Below are 18,681 nucleotides of genomic sequence, written 5' to 3' on the forward strand. Positions count from 1 at the left end.
TACTTCTATTACGAGGGTGGTGAGTGTGTGGTGATGTCAGACACTACTTCTATGATGAGGGTGGTGAGTGTGGGGATGTTAGACACTACTTCTATGATGAGGGTGGTGAGTGTGGGGATGTTAGACTGGGGCTAGCTTTAGGGAAGAGTTAGATACTTTGGGGGTGATTCTGTCCCAGTTTACACTGTAGTGAATGCTCTCCATTCATTGCTGTTTGTTTTGTCAGGAGTGAAGAGATCGTACACGTTTGGACCTGCAGGAGGCGGTTATGAGGACCCGGTGGTGTAAGTGTCTCTCTCTGATGAGCCTCAGACTCTTTGTTTGAAACTGATGTTGATATAATGTCTTGGCCACTCCCTCTTTTTCTCCTCTTAGGGAGCGGGAAAGACGGTCCCAGTCCTCCAGCTTCACCTCCAATGATGTCCAGGATGGGGCACCGGTTCTCACAGTGCTCCAGCCCAGGCCTGTGGTTCTGCAGGGCATGCAGGTGCGCAGGGTGCCCCTGGAGATGTCAGATATGCCAGAGGTGAGACACCATTAGAATTTGTTTCAGCAACGTATCATGTATTTTTGACAAATCAACCCGCTGGACATTTCTTGTATATGGCTTTTGGTTTTTGTAGAATATGCATGATATTTGTCTGAAACCCCCGCCCCTGTGTCTAGTTTGACCTGGACCATGAATCTCTGCATGAGTCCCAGGAGAACACACTGATGATCGAAGAGAAGGCCAAGCCCAAACACTACTACCGCTTCTGGGTGCTGCCAGGCAAGTGGCTGAGGGTGCGTTACGACCGTCTGGCCCTGCTGGCACTACTGGACAGGTGAGGCACAGCAGCTAGCTAGTTTATCTCGGTGGTAAAATCACCCAATGTTTGTCATCGTTATTGAGGAGAAAGCCATAGTTCCGTTAGAGGTCTATACTGTGGAAAGACATTGTTAGGGTTTCAATACTTGGGAATTTGGTAAAGTTACTGGAATTTTGCAACCCTAAACAGTATAAATGACCACATACTGTATCTTCCATTGTGTGTCACCTGTAGGAACCGTGGTGTAGGGGAGAATGTGTTTGCGGTGGTGCTGGCCAGCATGGTGGCCTTCCTGGGGTTCCTGCTCCTCTTGCAGGGTTTCTTCAGGGACATTTGGGTCTTCCAGTTCTGCCTGGTCATCGCCAGCTGTCAGTACTCACTACTAAAGGTACGCAACACAAGTCGTAAGGAATCAAGTCCCTATTCAATTCCTATTCCCTTTTTTTATTATTAATACAGGTATCTGGTCCTTTTCATCAACTGCCGATGCATTTTAGTTGTTAAAACTGTTATAGACCAGCGTTAACTTGAAGTGAAGTAATGTGTTAAAGTGTCTGAACTGACACTTTGGTCTCCTTCCTCAGAGTGTTCAACCAGATGCAGCCTCCCCAATGCATGTAGGTAGATGTCATCCAATCATCTGTCTTGGTCATTATCCAGTTTGTAACCGTTCCATTGTTGATTCTTGTTTTGATGGCACAACCTGATGACTGTCTGGTCTAACCCATCAGGGCCATAACTGGGTCATCGTGTACAGTCGGCCCGTCTACTTCTGCCTGTGCTGTGCTCACGTCTGGGTGTTTGACCTGGCTGGGCGCTCGGGCCACCTGCAGCCTTTCTCCCTCTACGGCGTCACCTTCTTCTCCGCTCACTTCCTGCTCTGTGCCAGGGATGTGCTCATAGGTCAGTCTGAGTTAGACTCTTCTAGCTGTGCGCTTTTGCAGATGTATTATGACCAACAGACCCACTCACACACTTTCTCTATCTCTTTCTTTCCCCCCAGTGTTCACCTTGTGTTTCCCCATCATTTTCCTGTTTGGGCTTGTACCTCAGGTCAACACCTTCCTCATGTGTCTTCTGGAGCAGGTCGACATGCACATTTTTGGGGGAACGGGTATGGCGGGTCCATAACATTCACTGTAATTCAGTTACACACAACATACTGTCATTTGTTGAGTGATGCCTGTTGACTTTGGTGTGTGTGTGTGTGTTCCTCTCCACAGCCACCACCAGCCCCCTGTCGTCCCTGTACAGCCTGTTACGCAGTGTGTTGGTGACCGCGCTGCTCTATGGGTTCTGTCTTGGTGCTATCATTGCTCCCTGGGAACATCCCCATGTGCCCGTACTGTTCTCTGTGTTCTGTGGTCTGCTCCTGGCCTTCTCCTACCACCTGAGCCGCCAAAGCAGCGACCCCATCATCCTGTGGTCTGTGTACCCCTACTACCTGTATATACCAAGTGGTACCTTGTCGTACATGTAGCTAACATTCCCAGATCCTAGCTGTCATTTGAACAACCTCTCTATCCCCTTTCTCTCATGTTCAACATCTCCCTGTATGTGTTTTGCTCTAGGTCTCTGGTCCGCTCCAAGTTCTTTCCTGAGCTGCTGGGTCGGACCCCTGAGGAGCCTCGTCTGGAGATCAAAGACCCCCTGCCTGAGAAACTACGCAACTCTGTGGTAAGTTGCGTCTCAAATGGCTCCATATTCACTATATAGTGCACTACTATTGACCAAGGTCCATTGGGGATGCATACCAAGACATCCCTCCCTGCTGTTGGTGTTCTGAGGTTTTAAAACCCGTCTGTGTTTTACAGAAAGAGATGTTCCACTCTGACCTGGTCATGTGTCCCCTCATGGCTGTCATCACGTTTGCCATCAGTGCCAGCACTGTCTTCATCGCTCTGCAGGTCAGTCAACACCTGGTCGACCGGATATGGAAGAAATGGGATGTTTCAATGTATAGAGGGAGTCCTTCTGATTGGTTATGGCACTCCGTGTGTGTGATCTCTGAGCCCTCCTGTTCCTCCTCTCCCCTCCAGCCTGCTCTAAGTTACGTCCTATACATGGTGGCCGGGGGGGTGGGCTTCCTCACACACTACCTGCTGCCTCAGCTCCGCAAGCAGCTGCCCTGGTTCTGCCTGGCCCACCCTGTCCTCCGTTCTCGAGAGTACAGCCAGTTTGAGGTCCGCGGTGAGTAGCAACCCAACCACCTCTAAACTCACTCACATCCGTAAGAAATGTGTCAAGGCCTCAGGTTTGTCATAGATTTTTTGCTGTGCCTTGTTCCTCCCAGATGCCGCCCAGCTGATGTGGTTTGAGAAGCTGTATGCGTGGTTGCAGTGTTTGGAGAAGTATTTCATCTACCCGGCGGTGGTGCTCAACTCCCTCACTACAGAAGCCCAGCTTGTCAGCCAGAACCCAATGAAACTGGACATCTAGTAAGCAACCCAGCCATCCCCTACCAACCTCCTCACGATACATACACCCTCCTCTTCTGAATCTCATCCCATTCATCCAGCCATCCCCTACCAACCTCCTCACCATACATACACCCTCCTCTTCTGAATCTCATCCCATTCATCCAGCCATCCCCTACCAACCTCCTCACCATACATACACCCTCCTCTTCTGAATCTCATCCCATTCATCCAGCCATCCCCTACCAACCTCCTCACCATACATACACCCTCCTCTTCTGAATCTCATCCCATTCATCCAGCCATCCCCTACCAACCTCCTCACCATACATACACCCTCCTCTTCTGAATCTCATCCCATTCATCCAGCCGTCCCCTACCAACCTCCTCACCATACATACACCCTCCTCTTCTGAATCTCATCCCATTCATCCAGCCGTCTAATCAGAGTTCAGTGAGAACACGCTTTGTATTTGCATCATATGTATTTTAATGTCTCCCATCCTCTCACTCTCTCCCTTCTCTCTCCCTTCCCCTCTCTCTCCCTTCCCCCTCCTCCTCCAGTGGCCGTGCTCTGTTCATCTCTCTGGCGGGGATGAAGCTGCTGCGCTTGTCGTTCTGCGCCCCGTCCCTGCAGTACGTCACGCTGTGCTTCACCGCCCTCTTCTTCCTCTTCGACTACCCACACTTCTCAGAGACCTTCCTGCTCGACTATTACCTCATGTCTATCCTCTTCAGCAAGGTACCTGCCACCGCCTAGCTCCACGTACTCCTCCCTGGGACTTTGTTTTAGCACACATTCAACCAGATGAAAGCATCTGCACATACTGAACTGTGTTTAGTTGTAGTGCACTGACCTCAAGTCATTTCTGGCTGTGCTTGATTGCTGACATTGGATTGTATGGTTTCTCTTGATAGCTCTGGGACCTGCTCTACAAGCTGCGTTTTGTTCTCACCTACATCGCTCCCTGGCAGATCACCTGGGGCTCCGCCTTCCACGCCTTCGCCCAGCCCTTCGCTGTGCCCCGTATCCCTTTACCCTGGCACTGTGATTTGTAGAAAACTGTTTGAACTTAACAAGGATGTAGTCTTTCTGCGCTACCACTTGCTCATTTGCCAGTGAAACAAAGTGTGTAATAACAGTAAATGCTGTGTCCATTGGCTGCACTGTGTTAGTGGTGTCTGTCAGAAGTCCTTAACCCCCTCTGCTCCTCAGACTCAGCCATGCTGTTTGTCCAGACTGTGTTCTCTGCTCTCTTCTCCACCCCCCTCAACCCTGTCCTGGGCAGTGCTGTGTTCGTCACCTCCTACACCAGGCCTGTCAAGTTCTGGGAGAGAGACTACAAGTGAGTTCTTCCCTTTTCCAGGAGTCAGGGAGATGTAGAGATGTAACTTCAGGCAGACGTGGGCATTGCCAGGACAATTTTTGCAGTTAAGAGGTTAATGTTAACCAGATGAAGGCGGTTAATGCCATGTCTAAATCCATCTGTTGCAGTGATAGCTAGCTGACTGCATTATCCTTTTACACAGCCGCCACCTGTCTCATGTCTAGTACAACAAACGCTGACACTACACTTCCAAGTATATCTGACAAGCATTGTATTTTGAATTTTGTGAAGTAAGTGTGAAAGAGGTGAAAAAAGGATTGTTGTCTATCAACAATGACAAGCCACTGGGGTCTGACAACTTGGATGGAAAATTACTGAGGATAATAGCAGATGATATTGCCACTACTATTTGCCATATTTCCAATTTAAGCCTAATAGAAAGTGTGTGCCCTCAGGCCTGGAGGGAAGCAAAAGTTATTCCCCTACATAAAAATAGTAAAGCCCCCTTAACTGGCTCAAATAGCCAACCAATCAGCCTGTTACCAAAACTTTTGCTATTTTTGCTATACAATGCTATTATACAGTAAACAAATTGACAACAGACTTTCAGCACGCTTATAGGGAAGGACATTCAACAAGCACAGCACTTAGACAAATGACTGATGCGAAAAAAAGATTGTGGGGGCTGTTTTGTTAGACATCAGTTTGGCTTTTGACATTATCGATCATAATCTGTTGCTGGAAAAATGTATGCGTTGTGGCTTTACACCCCCTGCTACTTTGCAGATAAAGATTTAGCTGTCTAACAGAACAGAGGGTGTTCTTTAATGGAAGCCTCTCCAACAAAATCCAGGTAGAATCAGGAATTCCCCAGGACAGCTGTCTAGGCCCCTGACTTTTTTTCAATCTTTACTAATGACATGCCACTGGCTTTGAGTAATGCCAGTGTGTCTATGTATGCGGATGACTCAACACGATACACGTCAGCTATTACAGCAACTGAAATGACTGCAACACGTAATAGTTTCAGAATGGCTGGCAAGGAAGAAGTTAGTCCTAAACATTTCAAAAACTAAAAGCATTGTATTTGGGGCAAATAATTCACTAGACCCTAAACTTCAACTAAATCTTGTAATGAATAATGTGGAAATTGTGCATGTTGAGGAGACTAAACTGCTTGGAGTAACACTGGATTGTAAAACTGTCATAGTTAAAACATATTGATGCAACAGTAGCTAAGATGGGGAGAAGTCTGCTCTGCGTTATTAACAGCACTATCAACAAGGCAGGTCCTACAGGCCCTAGTTTTGTAATACCTGGACTACTGTTCAGTCGTCTGGTCAGGTGACACAAGGACATAGGACAATTGCAATGTGCTCAGAACAGCATGGCTGGGCCTTGGATGTACACAGAGAGCTAACATTAATAATATGCATGTCAAAGTGGAGGAGAGATGGAGTTCATCACTACTTGTGATATTGACGTGTTGAATGCACCGAGCTGTCTGTTTGAACTACTGGCACACAGCTCACACCCATGCATACCCCACAAGACATGCCACCAGAGGTCTCTACAGTCCCCAGAACAGACTATGGGAGGTGCACAGTACTACATAGAGCCATGACTACATGGAACTCTATTCCACATCAAGTTACACACGCCAGCAGTTAAATTAGATTTAAATAACAGATAAAAATACACCTTATGGAGCAGCGGGGACTGTGAAGCAACACAAAAATAGACACATGCATACAAACACACAATAACATACGCACTATGTACACATGGATTTTGTATTATAGATATGTGGTAGTAGAGGCCTGAGGGCACACACTTAATATGTTGTGAAATCTGTTATGAATGTATTGTAATGTTTTTAAAATGTATAACTGCCTTAATTTTGCTGGACCCCAGGAAGAGTGCCTTGGCAGCAACTAATGGGGATCCATAATAAATCCAAGTACTGTATAGGAGTTGCTAGAGCCTCTGTCACCCAGTTAACATCATGTCTGTCTTTCCAGCACCAAGCGGGTTGATCACTCCAACACTCGACTGGCCACCCAGCTGGACCGCAACCCAGGTCAGCTGCTACCACCACAACCTTCCCTCATCTAACACAAGTCATCATTCTTTAAAAGGACTCTGTTCTCATGCCTGTGGTCTCCTCTCCTCTCTTCCAGGTGCTGATGACAACAACCTGAACTCTATCTTCTATGAACACCTGACGCGCTCTCTGCAGCACAGCCTGTGTGGTGATCTGCTGCTGGGCCGCTGGGGAAACTACACCACAGGAGACTGCTTCATCCTGGCTTCCGACTACCTCAACGCCCTGGTGCACATCATCGAGATCGGCAATGGCCTGGTCACCTTCCAGCTGAGGGGGCTGGAGTTCAGGGGTGAGCATGGAGTGAGGGGGAGGTGGTGAGAGGGAGGGAAGGGGTTTGGGGTAGAAGGAACTTTTATGGAACTGAGTTCAGTGTGGTAAGCTTTGATGGTTTGAACATGAGATAGTGTTTTGGACTTGTCTGAATGCTATTCTTTTTCATTCTGTTGTCTCTCCCTGTCTCTCTCTCTCCATATCTCCCTCTTTCCCTGTCTCTCATATCGCTCTCTCATCGCTCTCTCATATCTCCCTCTCTATATCTCTCTCTCTCTCTCATCTCCCTCTCCCTGTCTCTCATATCGCTCTCTCATCTCCCTGTCTCTCTCTATCTCTGTATCACTCTCTCTCTCATCCCCCTCTCCCTGTCTCTGTCTCTCTCTCTCTCTCTCTCTCATCCCCCTCTCCCTGTCTCTCCCCAGGTACTTACTGCCAGCAGCGGGAGGTGGAGGCCATCACCGAGGGGGTGGAGGAGGATGAGGGCTGCTGCTGCTGTGAGCCAGGCCACCTGCCCCACATGCTCTCCTTCAACGCGGCGTTCGGCCAGCGCTGGCTGGCCTGGGAGGTGGCCGCCACCAAGTACGTCCTGGAGGGCTACAGCATCAGCGACAACAACGCCGCCTCCATGCTGCAGGTGTTCGACCTGCGCAAGATCCTCATTACCTACTACGTCAAGGTGTGTGATCCACACTGATCTTACAGTTAATTATGACATGAGATCCAATAGCAGTTTATTTGAACAGTAGGTGGCCTGGTCTGTAACACGTGTTTCCTCTACCACAGAGCATCGTATACTACGTCAGTCGATCTCCTAAACTGGAGGAGTGGCTGGCCAATGAGATGGTGCAGGAGGCGCTGCGGCCCTGCCTAGGCCCCGCCTACGTGGACAGTGACCCGACCTTCAACCTGAACATAGACGAAGACTACGACCACAGGGCCTCTGGCGTCACCCCCAGCTCCTTCTGTATGGTCTACCTGGACTGGATCCAGTACTGTAACAGCAGACGCCAGACGGTCAGTGTCCCTTGTCATGTTACTGTTGAAAAGGTGACATGTTGATTTGACCATTACTTCCCATATGTAATTAGTGTCATCAGCAGACTAACTTCACGACGTGCTTCATGTGTGTTTTCTGTTGTAGCCGGTGGAGGAGAGCGAGAGAGACTCTCCACTGGTCACCCTGTGTTTTGGCCTGTGTGTCCTGGGGAGAAGGGTTTTGGGCACAGCCTCCCACAGCATGTCTGCCAGGTAAGACCCAGGACTAAACACTGCACTCTAACTGGAGGGAGTATGTCTGCCAGGTAAGACCCAGGACTAAACACTGCACTCTAACTGTAGGGAGTATGTCTGCCAGGTAAGACCCAGGACTAAACACTCTGTCTGCACTCTAACTGGAGGGAGTATGTCTGCCAGGTAAGACCCAGGACTAAACACTCTGTCTGCACTCTAACTGGAGGGAGTATGTCTGCCTCTGTGATACTGCATACCAAAGGTGACTGTTTGTGCCATGACTTTCAGCTTGGAGCCTTTCCTGTACGGCCTCCACGCCCTGTTCAAGGGGGACTTCCGCATCACCTCTCCCAGGGATGAGTGGGTGTTTGCAGACATGGACCTGCTGAACAGGGTGGTGGCCCCCGGGGTGCGCATGTCCCTCAAACTGCACCAGGTTAGACATACTGGCATGACTCATTACAAACACTATAGTAACCAGCTTAATGACCTCAATGTAGAGAATTGACTGATTTTAGAGACAGTATGGTGGACAGAGCAAAGACTAAGAAGCTTAATGGTGACATCACCCACACTAAGCCCATCGCTCTGCTCCTCCCCCCAACAGGACCACTTCACGTCTCCAGACGAGTACGAGGACCCGGTGGTTCTGTACGACGCCATCACGGCCAACGAAGAGAAGATGGTGATCAGCCATGAGGGCGACCCGGTGTGGCGCGGCGCCATCCTGGCCAACATGCCCTCGCTGCTGGCCCTGCGCCACGTCATGGACGACGGCAGCGACGAGTACAAGATCATCATGCTCAACAAGAGGTTCCTCAGCTTCAGGGTCATCAAGGTCAGCCGCAGCTACTGTAGAGACTCCCACAGTCACAGCCTTTTAGTGGTGTGCACTGAAATGAACAGGAGGACAATGGAGGTATTGCTGTAGCAGGACCATGGATCACATTGAGACTGATTAATATCAGTAGATATTTGCCAGGAATGTTCTAGTGCTCTATTGTTAACTCTGCTTCTATCTCTAGTTGTGTGTCACCAGTTCTGGGTCAAATCAAATTGTATTTGTCACATGTGCCGAATACAACAGGCATACCCTTACTGTGAAATGCGCACTAACAAGCCCTTAACAAACAATGCATTTTAAGAAAATATAGTTAAGAAAATATTACTAAATAAACTAAAGTAAAAAAACAAAAAAACAATGAGGCTATATACAGGGGGTACCAGTACCGAGTCATTGTGCGGGGGTACAGGTTAGTTGAGATAATTTGTACATGTAGGTAGGGGTGAGGTGGCTATGCATAGATAATAAACAGTGAGAAGCAGCAGTGTAAAAACAAAGCGGGGGGTGTCAATGAAAATAGTCCTGGTAGCTATTTGATGAATTGTTCAGCAGTCTTATGGCTTGGGGGTAGAAGCAGTTAAGGAGCCGTTTGGTCCTAGACTTGGCGCTCTGGTACCGTTTGCCGTGCGGTAGAAGAGGTTATTTGCATATTTGTGACTTCTTGTGCTCCTCCCCCCTGCTGACCCACACTGTCCTGCCCCCTGCAGGTGAACAGGGAGTGTGTCCGCGGGCTGTGGGCGGGCCAGCAGCAGGAGCTGGTGTTCCTGCGGAACCGGAACCCGGAGCGCGGCAGCATACAGAATGCCAAGCAGGCCCTGAGGAACATGATCAACTCGTCATGTGACCAGCCCATCGGCTACCCCATCTACGTGTCGCCCCTCACCACCTCCTTTGCAGGCGGGCACACCCAGCTCCGCTCAGTCTGGGGGGGGCCTATCAGCCCCCGTAACATCTACGCCTGGCTCATCAGCAGCTGGGACAGGTACACTTACACTACACAGCCTGCGGTAGTCATGCTAAGGCTGTGAGATATATATATATATATATATATATATATATATATATATATATTGTGTGTGTGCATGTATGTGTATATATGCGCAGTTGAAGTCAGAAGTTTACATACACCTTAGCCAAAAACATTTAAACTCCGTTTTTCACAGTTCCTGACATTTAATCCCAGTAACAATTCCCTGTTTTAGGTCAGTTAGAATCACCACTTTATTTTAAGAATGTGAAATGTCAGAATAATAGTAGAGAGAATGATTTATTTTAGCTTTTATTTCTTTCATCACATTCCCAGTGGGTCAGAAGTTTACATACACTCAATTAGTATCTGGTAGCATTGCCTTTAAGTTGTTTAACTTGGGTCAAATGTTTCGGGTAGACTTCCACAAGCTTCCCACAATAAGTTGGGTGCATTCTGGCCCATTCCTCCAGACAGAGCTGGTGTAACTGAGTCAGGTTTTTAGGTCTCTTTGCTCGCTTTCCTTTTTCAGTTCTGCTCACTCATTTTCTATAGGATTGAGGTCATGGCTTTGTGATGGGCACTCCAAAACCTTGACTTTGTTGTCCTTAAGCCATTTTGCCACAACTTTGGAAATATGCTTGGGGTCATTGTCCATTTGGAAGACCCATTTGTGGCCAAGCTTTAACTTCCTGACTGATGTCTTGAGATGTTGCTTCAATATATCCACATAATTTTCCTGCCTCATGATGCCATCTATTTTGTGAAGTGCACCAGTCCCTCCTTCAGCAAAGCACCCCCACAACATGATGCTGCCAACCCCGTGCTTCATGGTTGGATGGTGTTCTTCGGCTTGCAAGCCTCCCCCTTTTTCCTCTAAACATAACGATGGTCATTATGACCAAAAAGTTCTATTTTTGTTTCATCAGACCAGAGGACATTTCTCCAAAAAGTACAATCTTTGTCCCCATGTGCAGTTGCTAACCATAGTCTGGCTTTTTTATGGCAATTTTGGAGCAGTGGCTTCTTCCTTGCTGAGCGGCCTTTCAGGTTATGTCGATTATAGCACTCGTTTTTCTGTGGATACAGATACTTTTATACCTGTTTCCTCCAGCATCTTCACAAGGTCCTTTGCTGTTGTTCTGGGATTGATTTGCACTTTTCGCACCAAAGTACGTTCATCTCTAGGAGATAGAACGCGTTTCCTTCCTGAGCGGTATGACGGCTGCGTGGTCCCATGGTGTTTATACTTGTCTACTATTGTTTGTACAGATGAACGTGGTACCTTCAGGCGTTTGGAAATTGTTCCCAAGGATGAACCAGACTTGTGGAGGTCTACAATCTTTTTTCTGAGGTCTTGGCTGATTTCTTTAGATTTTCCCATGATGTCAAGCAAAGAGGCACTGAGTTTGAAGGTAGGCCTTGAAATAAATCCGCAGGTACACCTCCAATTGACTCAAATTATGTCAATTATCCTATCAGAAGCTTCTGAAGCCATGACATAATTTTCTGGAATTTTCCAAGCTGTTTAAAGGCAGGGTCAACTTATTGTATGTAAACTTCTGACCCACTGGAATTGTGATACAGTGAATTATAAGTGAAATAATTTGTCTGTAAACAATTGTTGGGAAAATGACTTGTGTCATGCACAAAGTAGATGTCCTAACCGACTTGCCAAAACTATAGTTTGTTAACAAGAAATTTGTGGAGTGGTTGAAAAACAAGTTTTAATGACTCCAACCTAAGTGTATGTAAACTTTCGACTTCAACTGTATATAAGTATTCAGACCCTTTGCTATGAGACTCGAAATTGAGCTCAGGTGCATCCTGTTTCCGTTGATCATCCTTGATGTTTTTACAACTTGATTTGAGTCCTCCTGTGGTAAATTCAATTGACTGGACATGATTTGGAAAGGCACACTACTGTCTATATAAGGTCCCACCGTTGACAGTTCATGTCAGAGCAAAAACCAAGCCATGAGGTCGACGGATTTGTCCGAAGAGCTCTGAGACAGGATTGTGCTGAGGCACAGATCTGGGGAAGGGTACCAAAAAATGTCTGCAGCATTGAAGGTCCCCAAGCACACGGTTGCTTTCTTAAATAGAAGAAGTTTGGAACCACCAAGACTCTCCCTAGAGCTGGCCGCCCGCCCAAACTGAGCAATCGGGGGAGAAGAGCCTTGATCAGAGAGGTGACCAAGAACCTGATGGTCACTCTGACAGAGCTCTGTGGAGATGGGAGAACCTTCCATAAGGACAACCATCTCTGCAGCACTTCACCAATCAGGCCTTTATGATAGAGTGGCCAGACGGAAGCCACTCCTCAGTAAAAGGCACAGCCTGCTTGGAGTTGGCCAAAAGGCACCTAAAGACTAAGAATCTCTGGTCTGATGAAACCAAGATTGAGCTCTTTGGCCTGAATGCTAACTGTCACAATGAAGCATGGTGTGGCAGCATCATGCTGTGGGGATGTTTTGTCAGCGGCAGGGACTGGGAGACTAGTTAAGCTCGAGGGAAAGATGAACGGAGCAAAGTACAGAGTGACCCTTGATGAGAACATGATCCAGAGCGCTCAGGACCTTTAGACTGGGGTGAAGGTTCACCCTCCAATAGGACAACGACCCTAAGCACACAGCTAAGAGAATGCAGAAGTGGCTTCGGGACAAGTCTCTGAATATCCTTGAGTGGCCCAGCCAGAGCCCGGACTTGAACCCGATCTAACATCTGTGGAGAGACATGAAAATAGCTGTGCAGCGACGCTCCCCATCCAACCTGACAGAGCTTTAGAGGATCTGCAGAGAAGAATGGGAGAAATTCCCCAAATACAGGTGTGCCAAGCTTCATACCCAAGGACACTTGAGGCTGTAATCGCTGCCAAAGGTGCTTCAACAAAGTACTGAGTAAAGGGTCTGAATGTAAGTGTCATATTTACGATTTTTGTTTTATATTTGCAAACATTTCTAAAAACCTGTTTTTGCATCGTCATTATGAGGTAGTGTGTAGATTGATGAGGGGAAAAACAACCATTTAACCCATTTTAGAATAAGGCTGTAACGTAATAAAATGTGGGGGAAATGAAGGGGTCTGAATACTTTCCAAATGCACTGTACATACAACACACACTGACCGTGCGTGATAAGACTGTTCAAATCCCTGTGTTTCTCCTGCAGGTTACAGAAGGGTTGTGGAGCTGGCTGTAATAGTGGGGGAAACATCGAGGACTCTGACTGCGGCGGCGGCTCCACATCCATCTCCAACAACCCATTGGCTCACACCACCCAGAGCACCCCGGCCTCCAGCCTTCCCCAGCCCCACTTCACCTTCATCCACCCCCCCATGGGTGAGCCCAGGACCCCACCACTCAACTACAACCTCTGATGATGTCCACTGTTTAGCTGCAGCTAGCTATTAGAACAATATCAATACTGACAGTATGCTGATAACATAGCAATGTTTGTATCATGATATTTTTGAAGTGAATGAAATAAGTTGCTTTGTCTCCGTAGGAACTGACAACCCTGTGGGCCCCACCCCCACCTGGCCCCACCACCCTCAGCCCCTCCCCTTGGCTCTGCTCAGCCAGTCAGAGGGCAGGATGGACGCTGGGCTATCTACCTCCCTCCACCGGACCTCATCCATCCAGGGTCTCCTGGGTCAGCACCTGTCCAGCTCCCAGCTGTCCTTCAGCAGTTCTGTGGTCATGGCTCCCCTGCCTGGCCCAGGCAGCTTCCTGGACGGAGGGCACAGAGGGTCCGGGCGGGCAGGACTGGGACATGGCCTGCCCTACGAGGGTCTCTACGGGAAGTGGAGCATGTCAGGCAGGAAGGGCTTCAACGGGCCAGCCGCAGCTGAGAGTGACGGTGGAGCTTCTCAGTTCATACGGACACAGGTGAGGATGGTGAAACGGTGTAACATGTTGAGTGAAGGTAGAACAGACACTGCGTGTACAAAACATGACCAGGTGAATCCAGGTGAACGCTATGATCCCTTATGGATGTCACTTGTTAAATCCACTTCAAACACTGTAGATGAAGGGGAGGAGACAGGTTAAAGAAGGATTTTTAAGCCTTGAAGAAATTGAGACAAAATATTTGCCTTTTCAATGAGATATGGTAGTAGGTGCCAAGAACTGCAACACTGCTGGGGTTTTCACGCTCAACACTTTCCCGTGTGTATGAAGGATGGTCCACCACCCAAAGGATATCTAGCCAACTTGACACAACTGTGGGAAGTATTGGGAGTCAACATGGGCCAGCATCCCTGTGGAACATTTCGACACCTTGTAGAGTCCATGCCCAGACAAATCGAGGCTGTTCTGAGGGGGAAAAAGGGGAGGGGCGGGGACAACTCAATATTAGGAAGGTGTCCTTTATGTTTTGTACACTGAATATATAGTCTGTTGGAAGGTGGAGTATGCTGTCAACAGTATGAAAATAATGTAGCTACCTCTTACAACAGGATGTTATGGCTTTCAGATCAGCTTAATGACGGTTGTTTGTTGCGATGGAAACTCAAGAGGTTTCATTAGCTGCGGATATTTACATCTGTGTTTCAGTCTACTCCTCCTGCACTGCCGCCTGGGGCCAGCCCAACACAGGACCCCCTGGGGGTCACCCAGTCCACTGAGACCACGCCCCGGGAGGAGTCCACCGAGCTGCCTTTACTTGAGCACCTGGGCTGAGTCTGCTCTGGAGAACCCCTGCAGCCAAAGCACAGCACCACCATGGCCAGTTCTAGAGTGGGCCTGACCGGCTCCGACCGGACCTATTCCTGCTTCCCAGAGTCATTCCAATGCTCTTCTCTCTCTCAAAGAGACTGGACTCTGAGGTCTGTTACGTTTCTGATGGAAAATCACAACATCTCAACATGTTTTGGAGTACATTTCTTTTCAAGCCTTTGCCTTGCTGGATGGATCTGAGGTCCAAATACGTTCCTGTTCTCCTCAGTGAACCACCACAAGGATGCATGTCAAAACTAAATGTACGCCCCCATCCCTAACCCATCCCACCATCTCCCCTCCTAGGACTTGAAACTGGACCTCTATTTGATAGGCCCTCAAGAGTTTCTGTAACAATGGTAACCCTAGCAGGCCAAAAAGCCAGTGCAATTGTAAGGGAGTTTTTTCCTTATGTAATGTTTAGTTGTTTTTTTATTAGTTTATTTCGTTTGTCTTCTCCTTCACCTGAGACCTACCAGCAACAGCATAATGACTCAGAAAAGGGAACTCTAATATCCCTGTTGCTGTATGTACAGGTGAAGCCAGAGTTACTACCATAACAAGCCTTGTTCTTTACCCACACTGCCCATCCCTGCTGCTCCAACCTGCTGCTCCAACCTGCTGCTCCAACCTGCTGCACCACTGTAGAACTAGTTCACGTTCACCACTGTGGGGATATCCACTCTGAAACTGCAAGGGTCACATCAAGTGACTTGAACAGCTACAATATGACAGGGGTTGGCAACAGGCAGATTTGAAACATTTTATTAGCAAAAATATAAATAATATATTTTTATATAGTTTTTGGTCAAGACTAAGATCACCAGGAATTCAGCAAAAAATATAAAAATATTTAGGAAAGCTGTTCCCAAGTATTCCCACACATAAAAAGAGGCATGATTGTGTCTGAATGTAATTTTGTATGACATTATTATTTTCAAATACAATCTCTTTTTGGGCTTAGTTTTGGTCAATTTGCAGTGTACAAATTATTACAATTATTTCCCGCCATTCTCTCTGACAAAAATCAGCCCGTGGCTGAATCTAGTTGCTTACCCCTGCCATATGACCAGTCAATATCAACTCCCCACATCACTAGCATAACACACACATTCCAAAACGAATCCAACACCCCTCCCTGTAAAAACATCCTCATACTCATTTGGATATTTATTAGAGGCACTTGACCACAATCAACAATCTCAAGTGTTCTGTCAAAGAGCTTGTTTCAGGGATAAGACTCCTGCCTACTCCTACCTTTCCCAACATTTGGTGCTTTTTCCCAATGGAGTTTACAGTCCTGTCAGGCCTGGACAAAAGTTCTGAATTTGGGGAGGTCTAATGAGATGTGGTGGGGGGGTGACTCTGGACAGCTGATGGACCAGGACAGAGAGAATGAAAAGAGAATAGATGCTCACCAGGCAGAGACATTGTTCAGACCACAGGATTCTAAACTGGGAATCTTCTTTCTAAAGCCTTTTAGATTTTTGTGTCCTATTGTTGGAGTGAGTGGAATGTCTTTTTACTTTACTTGAAGAATCACAACTTCCTCAGTGGCTATAGGCCAGTCCACTGAGTTGCCCTAGTGACCAAACGCTCCCTCCCTGACCTGATCCAATCAGCTGTGGACTCTATGCAGTGGGAGGGGCTCAGACAGCTCTGTGTGGAATAGCCACCAGCAAGAGGTCCTTCTGCTTTCCTTGGCTCCAGGCAGCTCTTCCTACTACTAAACTACAGCCCCTCCTGCTACTACTACTACACTTACAACTACTGTTTGTGCTACACACACCTCCAGCGTTTTAGTTGGAAACCAAGTTAAATAAATACTGAAAAACAAAGTTGGCATATTCATTGGATTTCTTGATAACGTCTGGAAGACTGTAAAAGGGTTTGTCTATTTGACATGCTGATGTGATATAGAAATGTGGAGATTGGACTTGGCTCTTAATTGTATTTTTTTGCCACACGTTTGGTGTCATTTGACATGTTTCACCAAGGTTTCCTTTTTAAGGTGTGTAATATAACTGGAAGTGTTCCTGAGAAGTCATTTTAAAATGTTTGCTCCCACTCCTGCATTTGCCATACCCTGCTTTAAGGGTCAAAGGAAGGCGCTGATGTACTTCTGAGTCCTGCTCCCAGGATTTTCTCGCTCTACCCAGAGCACATATCAGGCAAGCTGGCTGTCCAACTCAGTTCTGTCCCAAGAGCTATAGGGTCTTACAGCACTACAGTAATCCACATGACTGTCCCCTGGCCAGTTGTGACAAGTCTTTTATATCAATGGTAGAGCTATCTGGAATAACCTTGTGCCGTGGTGTAAAGCTGGACCTAGAAGACTGCCTTGTATGCTCCTTTTCACCCCTAACCATCTTAGTTGTTTGTCACCTTTTTAGTTCGACGGAACTGTCTACTAAACTTTCTCTTAGATCTGTCCTTACAGGATGAATGACAACTAATAGGTGGAAAAGGGCATTCACAGGGTCTCCCATTGGGAAAGAATGGGAATTCTCTGCCATGTACTAATCTTACTGTGTCTATAAGGGGACAGACACAAAAGGATGAGAGTTCTCCAGCACTATGTTAGATGGTATCTAGATACATTAGACTATGGGTAATTATGCAGTAGCAGTTACTTTAGTCTGGATATTGGAAGTCTGAGCCTCATGGTTGAACTCATGGGTCACTACTCAAAGTACCAGTCAAACAGTGGAGGCTGCTGGGAGGAGCTATAGGAGGACAGGCTCATTGTAACGGCTGGAATGGAACCGTATCAAACACAGGGAAACCACATGTTTGACTCCATTCCATTCATGCCATTACAATGAGCCCGTCTTATAGCTCCTCTCACTAGCCTCCTCTGCAGTCAAGGTGATTCCATTCAGGCTTAGAACCATCTTGAAACCCATCTTAAAGGACTTGGAACAAGCACTGTGCTAATGTAGATCTAGTCTCTTTGTTTGTCAGATCATTGGATCTAACTCCATGGCTGTCATGGGGATTGTTGAGGAGGAGCTGGCACCTTCCAGATGTTAACATGTGTCCACCCTAGGCTTAGGAAAAGCAGAGCCATTCTGATCAGGGCCCTTTTCTGGTTCTCTTTTCTCCTCATTCTCAGTGTAATATCCAAAGCAACAGGGAGTACTTTATTACTGGGAGAAAGGAAAGCACTGGAGAGACCTGTTACTCGACAGACCTGAGTGTCAATATTAAAAGCGATTTCTTAATCTCTACCATTTATGTACAGCATGTTTTGTATATAAATATACATTTAAAAAATATATATAAATCTATTTTATTATTAGTGCATTTCTGGTTCTTTTTCATGGAAAACTATGTTGAGTCTTAGAGGGGGTTTCTCTTATGTTTACCCCTCAGAAGAGATCTGGCTCCTGGGTGGAAGGGCGTTCTTCACATTGAATCATGCAGTTTGGGGAGAATCGATTTAATACTTACTTTGCACTAATGCTGTATACTAGTACACCATCCCACATGTTTTTTTAATGTTACTATTTTAGTCATTTGGGGGGATGTTTTATTTAAACTGTCAGTTGACATTTAAAGTTCTGTACAGTTTTTTTTAAACGTTTTTTTATGTGATTTTCCCCCCAACCCCTATTTAAATTAAAGATTTTTTTGTTTAATCATTTGCAAATTAAATGCTGTGGGTGCTTTCATTTACCGTTCCTCAACCTTTGTCAGACAATGTAATCATTCTGTCACGTTCCTGACCTATTTCTGTTAGTTTGTTGTATGTGTTAGTTGGTCAGGACGTGAGTTTGGGTGGGCATTCTATGTTGTCTGTTTCTATGCTGGTTTAGGGTTGCCTGGTATGGCTCTTAATTAGAGGCAGGTGTTTGGCGTTCCTCTAATTGAGAGTCATATTTAGGTAGGTTGTTTCACAGTGTTCGTTGTGGGTGGTTGTCTCCTGTGTCAGTGTTTGTCGCACCATACGGGACTGTTCGGTTTGTTTGTTCATCGTCATTTATGTG

At 46.9% G+C, this 18,681-nt stretch overlaps 1 protein-coding gene across 5 annotated transcripts in view; it reads left to right on the forward strand.

The window, feature by feature from the left end:
* Nucleotides 1-18,681, forward strand: part of LOC129863445 (pecanex-like protein 3) — a 40,375-nt gene that overhangs the window by 6,846 nt on the left and 14,848 nt on the right. For 4 of the 5 annotated variants that reach the window (XR_008760962.1, XR_008760963.1, XM_055935451.1 and 1 more), the window contains exons 9-33: nt 227-284; nt 376-526; nt 667-824; nt 1,044-1,197; nt 1,394-1,426; nt 1,541-1,712; nt 1,813-1,923; nt 2,033-2,234; nt 2,381-2,486; nt 2,624-2,716; nt 2,849-2,999; nt 3,103-3,247; nt 3,791-3,968; nt 4,145-4,253; nt 4,443-4,572; nt 6,576-6,634; nt 6,735-6,950; nt 7,357-7,610; nt 7,718-7,948; nt 8,076-8,182; nt 8,453-8,600; nt 8,772-9,002; nt 9,716-9,990; nt 13,146-13,315; nt 13,482-13,864. Coding sequence is in view for 3 of the 5 variants with exons in the window: in XM_055935451.1 (XP_055791426.1) it covers nt 227-284; nt 376-526; nt 667-824; nt 1,044-1,197; nt 1,394-1,426; nt 1,541-1,712; nt 1,813-1,923; nt 2,033-2,234; nt 2,381-2,486; nt 2,624-2,716; nt 2,849-2,999; nt 3,103-3,247; nt 3,791-3,968; nt 4,145-4,253; nt 4,443-4,572; nt 6,576-6,634; nt 6,735-6,950; nt 7,357-7,610; nt 7,718-7,948; nt 8,076-8,182; nt 8,453-8,600; nt 8,772-9,002; nt 9,716-9,990; nt 13,146-13,315; nt 13,482-13,864 (4,025 nt within the window). In the remaining 2 variants the exon portion in view is untranslated. Of the gene's footprint in view, nt 1-226; nt 285-375; nt 527-666; nt 825-1,043; nt 1,198-1,393; nt 1,427-1,540; nt 1,713-1,812; nt 1,924-2,032; nt 2,235-2,380; nt 2,487-2,623; nt 2,717-2,848; nt 3,000-3,102; nt 3,248-3,790; nt 3,969-4,144; nt 4,254-4,442; nt 4,573-6,575; nt 6,635-6,734; nt 6,951-7,356; nt 7,611-7,717; nt 7,949-8,075; nt 8,183-8,452; nt 8,601-8,771; nt 9,003-9,715; nt 9,991-13,145; nt 13,316-13,481; nt 13,865-14,530; nt 18,350-18,681 lie in introns of those variants that run through there. The other variant, XM_055935449.1, reaches the window with a different exon arrangement.

This window comes from Salvelinus fontinalis, chromosome 10 (genome assembly GCF_029448725.1).
Source record: "Salvelinus fontinalis isolate EN_2023a chromosome 10, ASM2944872v1, whole genome shotgun sequence".
Classification (NCBI taxonomy): Eukaryota; Metazoa; Chordata; class Actinopteri; order Salmoniformes; family Salmonidae; genus Salvelinus; species Salvelinus fontinalis.